The 15,342-nt window shown below is 38.2% G+C and overlaps 1 protein-coding gene across 3 annotated transcripts in view; it reads right to left on the bottom strand.

Moving 5' to 3' along the window:
- LOC106171969 (orexin receptor type 2) overlaps positions 1 to 15,342 on the bottom strand; it is a 30,800-nt gene extending 15,458 nt beyond the window's left edge. Inside the window, exons 1-2 of one of the 3 annotated variants that reach the window (XM_013552502.2) lie at positions 15,202 to 15,342; positions 790 to 1,577 (exon numbers count right to left, since the gene is read on the bottom strand). In XM_013552502.2, the coding sequence (XP_013407956.1) occupies positions 790 to 1,185 (396 nt within the window). In that variant the 5' untranslated portion in view covers positions 1,186 to 1,577; positions 15,202 to 15,342. Of the gene's footprint in view, positions 1 to 789; positions 1,578 to 3,426; positions 3,558 to 4,315; positions 4,480 to 15,201 lie in introns of those variants that run through there. The other 2 variants (XM_013552503.2, XM_087001409.1) reach the window with 2 other exon arrangements.

A 15,342-nucleotide genomic window follows, 5' to 3' on the forward strand; every position in this document is an offset into this window, starting at 1 on the left:
AAATGTCCTCAGATGACGCCTACGCCAATTGTTGTGTTAAAATGCATCCTTGAATGCCCAGGACAGCAGAACACGAGCAATTCAATAGAGGTTGACGAAACTTTGACAAATACCAACGTCATTGGCACACTGATCCAACACAGGCTCTAATGGTCCCTTAACTTGAAATGGAAAGACCATTAGATAATCAAACTTTTAGAATGCCACGCCAGCTTTTTCAAGTGCTTTCTCATGTTTGTTTCATCGTTTTGCTATCTGCTTGGCACCGTAGGCGACATTCCAAGTTCTCACCGCGAGCCGTGCCTAACGGAGATTTCTGTGGCAAACCCCCTTGGGAGACATTTGTATAAGAACACAGCCTTAAATGTGCTGTTAAGGACCTTAAATGAGACGACTAGAAATCATTAAAAAGTGCAACAATTCTTTTAAAACGCCCCGTTAATGGGGTTCCTTTTGGACAAAGCTCGATCGCATCTTCGCACTTTAATCTACCACAGCAGGAAAGAAGTGTCTAATAGCTCGAAGCTTGGTTGTATTCTACCTTTTGAAACTATCGCGTGTTTCTGAATCTTCCCGTCTCGTATTATCTAGTTTATACAAAGAGGTTCATTAAAACCATGAACATTGCAATTCGAGTGGAAAGTAGTAGGCTTTAGCAAGTTAACCGGCGGTTTCGGTGGTTTTAGAGATTCGCGTGTTTGAGTATCTCAAACAATCTTAACCTTAAGCCCTTAATGTCACGAATGAGTTCTTAATATGTAATCTACCAGGAGTCAATGAAACACCTACCTGTAAATACTTGACGATCTTGCACATGATCGGGCCCATGAAAAAGGTGTAGGTGATGTCTTCTAAACAAGTAGATGGGAGGCAAATCAAAATAACCATGAAGTCCGCAATGGCCAAATTTACAAGGAAAATGTTTGTAACGGTTCTCATGTTAGGGTTCTTCCACACGGCGTAACACACAAGGAAATTGCCAACCAAACCCATGACAAAGACAATGATATAAAACGCTATAGCCACCCATTCAAACGTCGTAGGAAAGATGTACGCTTCAATTTTGTCAATGTAGTCTTCGTCACTTGTACAATATACATTGTAGCATATTTTTGAGATGTTCTTCGTCGCGTTTGCTGCAGTCAAGTTGTCCATGCCTTCGTCCGTGATTTCGCTGTCTGCCATAATGGTTAATAAATGCTACGTATATTGAAACGCTCGTCCCCCAGGAATGAAGTTCAAAGCACTTCGCGCTTTTTGAAGCCTTATCGAGAAAACTGTTGGAAGACCTTCGAATTCACTGACTTTTTCCTCAATTTCTGGATCAATGATAAAGGTTCAAAAGTCCTCAGTCGGTACTAAATTGCGGCTTCTAATTGCCTCGTTGTTGTTGCAGTTGTGGCATGCACGGCAGTTAGTAAGTTTGAACCATTCAATGAAATCCAACACAGCATTCAATGAAATCCAACACAGCGGCTGTGCGCAACCTCATCTAATTCTCATGCGTCAGTTAAGCTCGGAGCAGAGTGGTTCTTCTCTGACTAGCTCTTCATCCCTTGATTTCACCAATCAATCCCCTGAAATGACAAATAGGAAGTTTTATTTTTACAGGTTGTACGATTTAGCATAATTGTGGTAATTACGTGAGCAACGCGTAAGTAACGCCGGTTCTCGTCATGCAAGAAAGTCAAGAGCTGGAAATTAAGGATACGTCTTGCAGGGGCTATTCTTCGTTCTGATAAGGCGAGAGAGCTATAGTAATATAGAAAAAGACATTTTTCTCGGTGGATGGTACAATACTGTTAAATCAAATGCTACGTTAATGTATTTCAATAGTTTCAATCTTCGTTGCTGTAATGTAAAGTAGGACTATAGCGCTAAAAGATTGCCAATAGATTTCGAGTGTTCGTTTCAATAATGCACCGTGACTTTAGAAAAAGATCATTGCTACGTGTTTTAGAAGCAGTTAACTTTTTGCCATTCAAATTCATGCGATTTTCTACCTAATATATTTAGTATCGACGGGAGTACGCCTCCGTGCTAGGCAAAAAAGCGACCACGCAGGGTTTTTCAAACCTCAACCCATTGAATATGTACTCATATTCATCGGAATCGCATACAACTGATGAATGTCAGACTTACGTGTTTGTTTCTGCTACATGTAAGCAAAATATATTTTAAAATAAACATCCACTGATATTCCGTTTGGTTCAGCATGACTTGTCAATAATCCATAGATCTTTAAACTTTACCACCTTTTAAATCTCTAAAGTTCAGTTTAGTGTATGGATCGTTGTAGTAAACGTTAAATGACAAAATGCATGCTAAGATCACGACAGTTGTTCTCATCCCACTATAAACCCTCCGTGAAGCAGATTGATATCTATTAACGGTTAGGAAAAAAATAAGTATACACGCGAAACTGGAAAAAGCGTGTTCTGCCTGTTGAGGTGTGGAGCGTGTTGAAATCCATCTCTTTTATCAGAACGCCTATATTTTAAAAACAGACCGAAACATTTGGAAGAAGCAACGTTTCTTTACTGAGTTTCTTTGCGCCATTCACCACATGACATCAGACTCATCTTCGCTAAAATGAGCATGTAGGTGATAAGCTAATATGGCCATGTAGATAATAAGCCGGCTCTTTTAAACAACAGTTCAATTTTCATAATCTACTTCGCCTTATTAAGTGGCGCGGGTCAACTCCTGGGCAGCTAGCTACTTCTCCCGGAGAAAGGAAATTGTTTGTTCAAGATTAAGGAAACAAAAACATCAGCCACTAAATGCGTTAGCCCAGGGTCAAAATTGCACTTTGATGTAGATGGAAGATATTCGGCAGTCAGGTGTATTTGACGTATCAACGCACGTATATAGTAAACAGCAGAAGTACGGAACGTCTCGTAACTGTCAGTTAATTTTATACATTTTCCTTCTGAAGCGATTTTCCAATCACGCAGTCAAGTTGCTTGACTCATGAAAAGTAGAAGAAAATGAAGAAATTCCTAGGTTCTAACGTTTTGATTATTCATATAAATTGTGAAAAACTGCACATAGTCTAGCAAGGCTGAAGTGATAAGAAATTCTGTCTTCAGATTTTTAAAAAAATCTTCATTATGTTTAACATACCCCCGGTTTGATAGTAAAATAGATCAATAGATCAAATTTTGATCCTCTCAACAACATACTGAAACATATTGCAAAAAAAAGGTCGATTGAAGAATGTAAGAAAAGACATAAACCTTGAAGACTGATGACCAGACATGCATTCAGTGCGAGAAGCCTGTATACGCTCTATCGCCAATGCGACAATGACGAACGTTTGGAAACGCTTTTAACCCTCTTACAGGTCTATGATGTGTATTTCGACCCATAAACTGCGTGTCAGAAACCGATAAGAGTTTCTTAAATGGATTTCCAGGCACTTACCTTTCCAGTTGAGGCCATTTTCACCTGAGTTGATTAATTTTGTTTACATATTCCGCAGGAATCTCTAAGACTCAATATGCTGTCATCATCTCTATAGCTCAATCTAACCAAGTCTTAAACAGACTCACGCTTTCGCCGGATCAGTCTGACTAGATATCAATAACAAACCTCAAGACACGCTTTTATGATGTTTTCCGTGCGCACCATAGGGTGGGTGGTGCTCTTTAGTCGCTGTAACACTTTTCATTTTAGTTTTGAAATATTTCTCTCCTACATGGGGCATAACATTTGGCCAATGTGTGCCCACTATGGGGAAGGGCCAAAGTGGTGGGAAATTTGGTTGATTGGTAGTGGTGGTGTTGGGGAAAGGGGGTGGATGACGTATTGGATATTCTCACATGCGACATTTATGTCCAAGGCTCTCTTAATCTACTTCTGAGGCCTTATTCTTGCCGCCCACCATTCCAACTAAATAATGACTGGGTAATCAATCCAGTGTCCTCTAAGAAAACAATTGGATAGTAGGATACAGCATTTAAGAAAGAGGGTTTATTATTTTTTTGCAACAGATAGCCAAAAACAAACGAATATATTACAGTTGCAAACACAAGAGTTACTGAGAACAACCGTTTCTGCACTAAATGGGTGCGTCTTGAAAACCTGTTGATGAAACACGTTTGTAATTAACTTACCGCCATCTCCAAACTGATACAAACCTCAAAATCAAACCTTTTCTTAAGTTTGTCTCTCAGCTGACAAAAATATCATGCTGAAAACCTGATGATTCTTCATAGGATCTGTTTGTCGAAATCAAAAACCTATTTTGCTTATCCGGAAAGTAAGAAAGTTAAATTACATCTCTGTATACTTAACGCCAATAATGCTTTACCTTTGCTGAAGAAAACTCGCCCGTTTCCGCGCAAGCACTAATAACGTCTGGCCGGTTATTTCTCTTTACTGTGTAAATCATTGGGGAGAAACACAGACAATCCCACCAAGTGAAGAGGCAAGTACAACTGGCCTGGTTATAAGATGTAATAGGTCTATAATTGGGAGATAAAAATGAATGGCAATAAATGATAAATCCCCAACAGAGACGGTTCTCGTCAGCCATGTTTCACGCTGAACGGCAATCACGGGGTCTGCTAAAGGCATAAGAAAGAGCATCAATTACTTTTATCTTTGTGAGGTCAGTCCGGAGTCAGCTGCCTCCTTTAATACTTTTGTGATGCTCATGCGTATTTATGCTGCTAATATTGTTATATCTGACAAACAGGCATTTGTTCTACCCAATTCATTTGACTCTCAGATTTATCAGTTATTAAGCTTGGACGCTTTCACGTTAAATTTTAGTTGAAACGGAAATCACTTTTATGTATTTGACAGGATGATTTCTCTTAAACAACCCTAAATGAGAAAACACTTTCGCCCTTTCTTCTTTTTTAAAACGTAATTAATAGCACGTCAGTCAACAATCTAACTGTGCACTGATGAAAGCTACTTCATTACTGACTGTCAGGAGCGATTGCACGCTTACAATTGCAGACGACATTTCTGTGATTTCTACAGAGAAACACGGACAGCAGACGACCCAAGCGTGAACTGAGGCAACAAGTAGTGGCCCCCGCTATCAGATATTACCAACTGCCCCCTGGGAACTGGGCCAGGAATTACTGCTGCACGACAAGTCTCAAATAACGATTTTTTTATCTTGACCATATTGCGGACATTATCGGCCCAAACTTTGGCTTCCAAGGTCAATAAAGCGGACAAGGTTTTGTGGGAGGTTGGGGGGGGGGGGGGGGGGGGAGGGGGAGGGCAGTGGAGGGGATACATATAAGCAAATATACGTAAAATCCGAATACTTTGCATCTGGATTTGGAATGGAATTCTGAGTATGGTTTATGCTAATGCTACTTTGAGGGGTTAATATGATTTTCTGCTACATAGTTAATTGAAATTCAGATTGTCTGTATTGAAGGAGTAATCAGTTAACATGATCACGGCATCTATTGCCACTTCTGCCTGTTGCCATGGCATAATTCAATGGTCTATCTATATATATATCTGTCTTTGACACCAGGCATGCTGAAATGAATGTCATAATTGACATGTGCTTTAAGGTGGTAGTTATATGGACATGTCTCATACCATTTGAGCTGAAACTCGACCTTGCCCTATTTTTGTTAAGAAATTGTATAAAAGCAAAGCACGTTTGTTTGTCTCAGTGTTCTTGAAGGACAACTAACTCAGTTCATAAACAAATCGTGAAAGGAATAAAATTGAATTTGCAATTCTTGACATTTGAAAGCAACATCACTGTTCACATCATACACATTAGTTTAATCATTCATCTTAAAAAGACGGATATTTTCCACTTAGCCATTTCAATTTAGATGCAACAAAATGAAAATCAAATGTATATATTACTAAGTAGATTGTTTTTATTGACAATGAATTAAGGATCCAATTGCTCTCATTCAAAATGAATATTGTTAATATCTTCTTACAACTGAGCAGTTTACCCAATCAAAAACTATATATATATATATATATATATATATATATATATATATATATATATATATATATATATATCACTTAACACAGCTCCTATCAATAAGTTACACTGCTTATCTGTTCGGAATGGATTATTCATGATATATCCTGAGGACGGTTTGGTAAAGAAGATGCGGTATAACACACGAGAGGTACTTTTTGCCATATGTTTTTAATGAATATTCATTTCGTATGAAAAGAAAGTATTTTATGCCTCTTGTTACTGTGATAGGGGTTCTGAAATATTGAGCCTCTACTGGTTACAATAGTAGATATTTAATGAAGTTTTGTATGACGTTTGTGCATTGAAGATTTGAAGACGGCAAGTTATGGGAATCGCCAGATGGGGAAGCTATTGGAATCTACCGGAAGTAAAAAAAATGCGTGCATATTTTTTATATGATTAAAGGCTGCTATACTACAAAATTGTCATGATATTTCTTTGTGAAAAAAAAACACAGTTTTGGTTTAAAAAGCACTTAGTGTATCTCTAAACTAGACTAGGCTTTCTTGTTGTCCATAAGATTATTTAAATTACATCCAATATCCATCTATATACCTCTAGTCTATGTTGAAGAATTCTGCTAAGTGCCGAGTCTTTAATTATTTACTAACATTTATGTCTTCATGGAAACTATTATAACGTGGACATGTTGCAAAGACCAGCTTCCTACTGCTTGTTTTTTTTTCTTTTTAGTTTGTCTAAATAACCGTAGATGAAGTGTTTTGATGAGATAAAGCTATATGTCCGGCCTTTTTTTCTTCTTTTTTTGCTTCCTAAATGTGAAACGTTTACCAGGTGCATTGGCGATTTTCAATATAAAGTTTCTTACGTGAAATGAAATGTGAAATGTTGCACACTGAACCACCCTATCTCTCAAATTCACATAAGGTTTTTGTAACCCATTATTATCATCCGTATACCGAAAATGAGTCTTTTCCAATTGCAGTTAAAATGTCAGTGAAAATGACCGTAATATTTAGCATGCACTTTCACTCTATCCTGCCGAAATCACTAGTTAATGTACGCATGTTAACGTTTTTGCATAAGGAAACAAGAGTGTATCGAGGATGGGGTGATTCAATGATGCAACTATCTTTGCGCTGATTTTAAACAATGAAAAAACCCTCGAAAATATAAATTTCGGCGTTTATATTTTTTTCGTTGCAATGTATAAGCATAGGCAACTCAAAGCTTTAATCGTCCATTTCACACCTTTCTATTTTAAGGTGAGAAAGCAATCGGTATGGGACGTAACTTCATCCTTGAACAAGATTTCATCACGAAAATTGGCAGAGTTGACCAGGAGAGTATAGGCTACAACTCCGTACCGTCATTTTGGTTTAATGTTATTGTCATGGAGTTATGAGCCCTTTATTACAGATTTTCATTAAACAAAGCTATTATTTTGCTTTATCAACAGTAAAATCTGAACTAAAAATTTTAAGAAAAATCACTGGTAGGGTTTTGGAATACTAAATGGTGTAATTAAATCGGCGTTAAAACGGTGATCTTGGGTGCTCAGGTAAAAGAGAAATTTGAGAAACCAATTTTTTTACCCCAAAATAGCAATTATGACGTCACCCGTAAGATGACATATGTGTAAATGTTAATTAATTTAGTAACTGAACACTGAAGATTTATTTATTACCCAAAAGTACGTATGTAAACTAGTAAATAAGGAGTTATGGGCGAATGGTGACAATATCCTTAAAGTACTCACAATTACTCTTAAAAGCCCAATCTAACTAAAAGCTTACGAACAGCATCAAAACTGTAGATACTAAACAGCTTTATAGATGTTTGCGGTTGTTTACAATTAGATTATACGTTTTGAAATTGGTTCCTAATCAAATACTAATGACAATATTTCTAGAGCTGTCATTTGTAAAATTGGCATTGGAAGCAAAAAGACAGTGATTGTCGTGTGATCAATATGCAGGCAGAAACGACGACGCTATTAGATATCTTTGATTTGTAGCGATAACGAAATTAGAAACCGAATATTTTTGGAAACATTTGTGAAACATTATTATGAATAATGTTGCACAAAACAATGATATTATCTTTATAGAAATTGCATTTTGAGGATGAACAATAATTTCATTTTCTTGTGATGTATTTCAATGCTGCTTTTTTATGACGGCATACATAGGTGGATTTGTCCTCGCTTACATTCAATTGATTGATAGATAGATTAATTAATTTTTCAAGAGTTACCCAGTGGATGAGAGGAGATACAATTATGCAATCAAGACCCTTTTACCGTAAAGAAAATCAGGTTAAAGTAAGTCAGGTAATGTTCTAGACAAAGTATTCTTAACATTCCCAGCTTACAAAATATTTGCTTTGCGATTACTAGAGTTCACACCGACCCTCTTCTCAATTTATTCAAATTCTTGTTCACAGTCAAAATGGCTGAATTTCTTTGAACACAAAAATGTCACAGTTCAGATAAATGAGAAAATTTATTAGAAAAGATGCTGGTTTGCAAATTATATGTGGAAGATACACTTAAACATCTGTGCTTCCTCCACAAATTCTTCAGTAAGAAAAAAGATTGTTTATGATCATAATAACACTGGCAAGCACAACGACATATGCTTGTTCGGCTCTCCTTAAAAGACGCACTTGTAAATCATGGCTTTGAAATTTCTCCACTTAACTTTTGCCCAGCACCCACCGAAGTCACTGTCCTCAAATATAGATAATCTTACCAACTACACTAGCTTCTCGAAGATGATTTATGACTATTCGACTTTCCTTTTCATGCACTGCACTTATAAAACAAAGCTTTCGCTATTCGCATACTCAGTTTTTTCCTAGCATTTGCCAAAGTGTAAAGCTGCGACTATTGACTGATCAGCACATTGCGAGATTTTATTACGTACCAATGGCCATCGATTATTTAATCTTAAGCAATCTAATCCAATCAACGTGGTTAATTTGAGTATGACTAGGACGTGAAAGAGATGGCAATATCTATGACGGGAGAACTGCCTAACCCAGCACGCCATTTAATGCACGCTTCCCACCCAAAAATTAATTTAATCTTTCTCTGTTACAACTTCAACGCCCACTTTAGCGTGCCTGAACATCTTGGCAAAGGTGCGCCAACGTGCATATCCGTGCACGTGCGCTTACGATCGACAGTTACACATGGGCTCGTACGCGTTCAGTGCAGATAAAGACGACAATTTACTAACATTGCTCCATCAAACCCGTACATGATATACCATAGATCAGTGTCTAGTGTGCTCCTTACTATTTCGCAGTAGGTATAATAAGCACTGTGCAAAACCACAGCTGTTCGAAACTGGTCCTGATGTATTTACTGGGCAATTCAAATGATTTAAGTATATTGATTAAATGCCAACACATTGTCTTTTATTTAAGGACTCTTGTATAATAGGTGTGCAACCTTTAAAAATACCTGTATAGCATTGTGAAATTAGAAATAATGTTATTTGGAGAGCAATTTTGATATTAATAGATAATGGTTTCATGTCAAATTATAGAATTCCGTACACCTTAAAACATCTACATGTGCATAACGTAAACTCCTAATATTCAGGTGGATTAACAGACCATTTCGTACTAGGCCCAGATATAATAACCTAAATGGCGTTTTTGTCAGGTTTTTAAAAAATCTATCGACGTTGTTCACATTCAATGTATTTTTACCTTGATGTTAACCAGCTCGTGCGACATTGCGAAATAAATTCACCTCCGTCGGTTAAGTGTATTTTCATTTTGATTATATCATTGAAAGATGGTACTATAGCTTACCTCCACAACAAACCTTAGATTTTCAAGTATAGTGGAGGGGAGGTCGTTTTAGCAAGCGCTTGTTTCCCTAAAACGGGGTGGGGTGGGGGGGGGGGGGGTAGTAGTAGTGGTGGCGGAGTGGAGGTTGGATGGGACCGAATCCGACCATCGCTTCAACACTATTTAGTAGGATTACAAGCAAACTGTACCTTAACTATTCAATTGCACTCAGCCAAAGGTAAAGCAATCGAATTTTTTGGTACAATCAATTTTGATTTGTTATTACAAACTGTATATAACTTTAAAACATCGAAAAACAAGATCACCCATTGAGGGGGGGGGGGGGGGGAGAAATGTCAAATACCAGCTGTAGGGCAGAACGGAATGAAAAAATCAATGTAGAAAAACACGTTTCCACACATGGTTTTGAATCAAAGGAGTCATGAAGTCGACGTTTTCGGGGTAGAAGTGTTGTGATTTCAATCCAAGGAAATTGGCTACCTTATCTTAAACGTCTTAACGTTTTGCGATAAAATTACATATACACAATCCCAGAAAAACACCTTGTTGATCATGATGAGGCAATTTGTCTCCGTTTAGGATAACGAACATCGACCAAAAGTGGGGTATCCATTCGAATGTCTTCAAATCGCATTACCTATTCAGCAGTGCTCATTCTAGAAATTGACACTCAAAAAGCTGATTTCACAGATTCGTTTGAATGGGAATAGAACACGGTATTAATCCTACTAACCCAGGTGTCAGATGATTTACAGACTGGTAGGGCTAATTCCCACTGACACCATCGGTCTACGTAGATCGATCCCACTCGATCGATCAGCTTAACAGATAAACACGCCTCCTCTTGGCGTAGATTAGAATACAGGATGTATTCCCAGAGCTTTTAGATCGATCTATCCCCGCGGGGGGTCTCACTAGATTACTGTCAGATAATCCTGGCTGAAATGTCCGTCCCGCCTACTACAAGCTGTAAGGGGGTAATAACTTTCGTGTCCGCTCGGCTGACAGCTATTTAGCGTGAACCCCCAGGGAGTTAGGTCGATCTAAAGCAGATCGATCTAATCTCTGGAAATGGGGTCACAGAAAAGCTGGTGTTTATACGAGAGCGTTGGAAACAAGGGGAGGCGTGTCATTCAGTCAAGCTAATTGCACCCAGCGAGAGACGCTGCAGAGCTGGATCCATTTACGTATAGGCTCTACCGATGGTGTCTATGGGAATGAAACCTTGGGTGACGTTTTCTCCACGGAGACACCGGCCAGTGACGAATGCAGCCGATGCGCATGCGCGATACGCACGTTTTCAGGTAGCATCTGTCTTTCTTTTATACAAAGCAAAATGTCAAACAAAGTTCACTGTTACTAGTATATAAGAGAGCTTGCAGTGAATTGTCCTACATGATTGGCATACATGCATAAAGTTGTTTTATGTCTTATTAAAAGACATAAATTGGTCAAAATGGCTGAAATCTGTTGTCATACACTAATAGTGCATTCATACTTCTCAACTCACTATCTAACCGACTATGATTAAAAAAAAAATACCACTTGGCTTTGTTATAAAATTTATATTTTGCGCAAAGCAGCAAATTGTCATACAAGATAAACATGCATACATAACTTTTTACGTTAAAATTAAAAGATACAAAGAAATCTGTTGTCAAACACTAAAAGTACATTTACACTTTCCAACTCGTAATCAAACCGACTTTTTCCAGAAAAAAATGCCACTGGGCTTTGTTGTAAAATGTATATTGTTTTTAAAGCTGAAACCATTGGCGTGACTGGAAATTCGACTAAGCGGATCATGAGGAGAGGGAGGAAGGGGCGCTAACCAATCACATGTGCCGTAACATGTTAACCTGCAAACCATTCCATGATACACTTGCATCATTGGTGGCATCTTTAGCCAATCAGGTAGTCTAGACTGTTTTACTATCTTATTCTTTTTTCTCCTTTTTTGACAGGTAAATACACCAGGAAAGTTATATAGCTGTGTTTTCAAATGTTGAAAAACAACACGAGAATCGGGCCAACAACAGTAAGTGGGTTATTCATGTAAAGTCTACAATGACACTTTCACAATACATAAGTTCGACTACCACTATTTAGCTATTTGTTGACTGAATAGTTAAAATTGTCTTATCATGCATCATATGTTGACCAAGCTATGGTTTACCCCTGACTTTAAAGATTGCAAAGCTTTTTTTTCTTTTTGTAAAATTCTACGCTTAGTTGTTCGTGGGGTCGACACCACGATGTTCGCATTTTTTTCTGAAATTTTCTTCAGTTGAAGCAGTATTTTCACACTGAAAAAGTTGGGCATGTCGCCTGTCTGATGTAAAAAGTCAATAGTTGGGAATTTTTCAATATCCTCTAAAATGAGCTTTTTTGTACGCGCAGCCCACTTAGCATTAATAGTTGTCCCAACCAGACTTCTTGACTTCAACAGCAATGAAAAGAATCTGCGGGATGTTGGGTTAAAACTGCAGACGACTTGCAGCTAGGGATAGGCCAATGGGCTACACAGGTCAATGTCTTTTCCATGTTTACTCCACTCTGACATTTCAGAAATCTCCAGTGAGTGTATGGCTATATATGTATATACACGTATCTTGAAAAGGCCTCTATTTGCGAAGACGGGTATATTGATTTTTTCTTGTGATATAGGGTCCGGTTCCCATTAATTTGCACAGGCACCTGTAGGCCCCGTTCTAGACTGTGACTAACTTACGTCATGTTAACCTTTACCTGTATAAATCCAATAGAGGACGGGCACTTTGATACGTGCGGACCCCCAAGTACCTTAACATCGGCATTTTAGCCTGCATTGTCGCTGTAAAGCTATTCCAGGGCCTATGGCACATGTTGTATAGAGATACTTTTCCAGAGTTTATAGCAAACTTTGTAAAGAGATAATAGTCTAGTGCCTATAGCACGTGGTAAGATTATTTGGGTCCGATGTAACGTGACAAAGAGTCCTCCATGATAGAGACTCCGCTTGTTATTCATTTTTACAGGTACATGTAATCTAGCCCTAGATTTTGACCCACTTAGGTCAGGTTAACCCTAACCATTATAACTAAAATGTTGACAGACTTTCTGTTACACAGATCTTTACTTTCGTTACACCGGTACATATAACTACGTATACCACGCGTTGTAAAAAAAAAAAAAAAAAGATTAAGTAGTTCTATGGATCCTGTGGTATGCAGTTAAAAGATTCCAGTCCGAAGCCGATGGCAAGTTGTAAAGTTATTCCAGTCCAGGCCCTGTGGCCTCATACAGGTAAAGGGTTCCTGCTGGGGCTGTAAAGGAATTGCAGTACGGGGAAAATAGCAGACTTAAAAATGGGAGGACGATATGGGACCAATTGCAGGTATTGTAAACGGATGCGGGACCTGTTTCATAAGCTATTTTGTTTTGTTATTTTGTTAATTCAACACTGGTTGTTCATACATAACATACTCTTCATTCTGTAAAAATAAATAAATAAATAAATAACGTGAGGTTATCATGCTGTAAAAATGAAACTCAATAATGCCAACTTGACGCCATCCCTTGGTTTGGTTAAGAATATGTTCAGTAAGAAGTCAACCCACTTTGAGTACACCCTGTCAAACCTCGCATATGCCTGAAACATATACAGACCCATGTGCTATTGGGCACGGACATAAGGGCGGATCCAAACCCAGTCGAACGGACACATGATGTTTTAGAACAAAAGCCCACTATTTGTTACAGGGGACATTAGGAACATCAGCCAAAAGCCTGATCCAACCCCTCCCACCCACTTAGAGTCTACAGCTTGTCGAACGGGGTTGGGGTTTAATAGGAGGTTATGCGAAAACCTGACGCAACCTCACGTATCCTAACCTAATTATAACATGAACCGGGCATGAGAAGTAAGTTTCCAGTTGAGATTTGCCGACTTAATTTTGCACGACCGCTACGAGACAGCCTGCTGAAATGAGACGTGCTGAAGTAAGTTACCTGTAGATTGGACTGGAAACGCGCCCTCCGACGCAATTTGGTCATCTGCTATCAGTTGGATAAAACTATGCCAAGGAGGTTATGCTGAACACGATTTTCAAATTAAATAAAGGGGTTGAAACTAGAATCCTACATCTAAACTGCTGTATAATATAAACATATAAATTATTTCTTTGCCATCTGCCTCCTAGAATGTCATGAATAATTTTCATCATTTCCAGTTCAATGCCACAAGACACAGAAAAGAGATAAAATCACAATATATTACCCGAGCCTATGATGGTCACAATGATAGTCACTTATATTATTTGGGCCTACATTTTTTCAGTTAGGTCCCACTTAATCTTCGTTTAAGGATACAGCAATCAAAAGCTGAAACACTTATTAATCAACCCCACTTTCGGGAAAAAAAAACTAACGTTTTTGAAATATGATTAGAAATGGCCTCGTCAGTCAGTGCGGCGATAAAATTTTCTATTGACCGGGTAGGTTTTATTAGACTTAGGATATCCCCATGTGTGTTGCGTTATTGTAATTAGGGGGCTACTTGCACGACCGAGCCATACCTGTAACTGCAGATTGATTAAATACCCATTAATAAGTAAACCTGTCGCAACGATGCTCATTAAGTACCCGCTAAAACACGGCCTGCTCCGCAATCGTTTTAATATGCTATGGCAATCGTTAATAGGTCTACCGTTCATATCACATGGAATGGAAACAAATGCGACTACTCTAAGGAAAGCGTGTGGTCGCAGTCCGTGCCAGTATGTCCCACCCTCCATAAAATAAATGGTGATCTTAAATCGTAAATGCACGCAATCTAGCAATACACAATTTGTAACAATTATGGTGGCAGTAACAAAGAAACCCAATTAATTGCTATGGTTCAAGTTTAAAAGGTCGGTTTTAAAAGCACAAAAAGTGAAAAATTTTGATTGTGCCCTGCCACATTTTGTCTTTGCATTTGTCTTTTATCCGTGACAAAACATGTTTTCTAATATATTTATATATGAAAATGCTGTTTCCTACTATAAAAAAGTCGAATTTATGCTGCGGGTCATAATTTCATTGCAATATTGCCTTCGATTTTGGCTATAACTTAGCAGGGAAAGAGACAGGCCAAATTAAACGTTCATGAGAAGTGGCTGCGCCCTCCCCCCTCTCCAGGTGGAATCTTCTTTGTCAAAACACACAATTGCTTCCTAGACACATGTAGGCAAGTCTAGATTCATGATGGTCTACTGAGAAGAAATTTATTTGGAAGAGTTTCTCGATCTAAAAACCCTGCTTATTGATTTTTAATCAAAGTATTACCATTAGACCTTAAACATTAGATAATGACAAATAGCCACATATAAAATACCCAAAGATACTGATACCTTATGAGCCTCTGATTGCGTCTATTCATTCCAATTTGCATCACATTTACTTACAGTTATTATATTCCAGTGACGGCTGAAGAAGACTGACACACTGCTTTTCAATGATACATCTGCTGGTACACTATTTAAAGTTGAAGTTCAAACGCATTTCTCCTTCACCCAATGGAAAATCAACGCACGCGCAACACGACC

The sequence above is a fragment of the Lingula anatina genome, chromosome 1 (assembly GCF_051362555.1).
Source record: "Lingula anatina isolate TDL-2025a chromosome 1, LinAna3.0, whole genome shotgun sequence".
NCBI classification, from domain to species: domain Eukaryota; kingdom Metazoa; phylum Brachiopoda; class Lingulata; order Lingulida; family Lingulidae; genus Lingula; species Lingula anatina.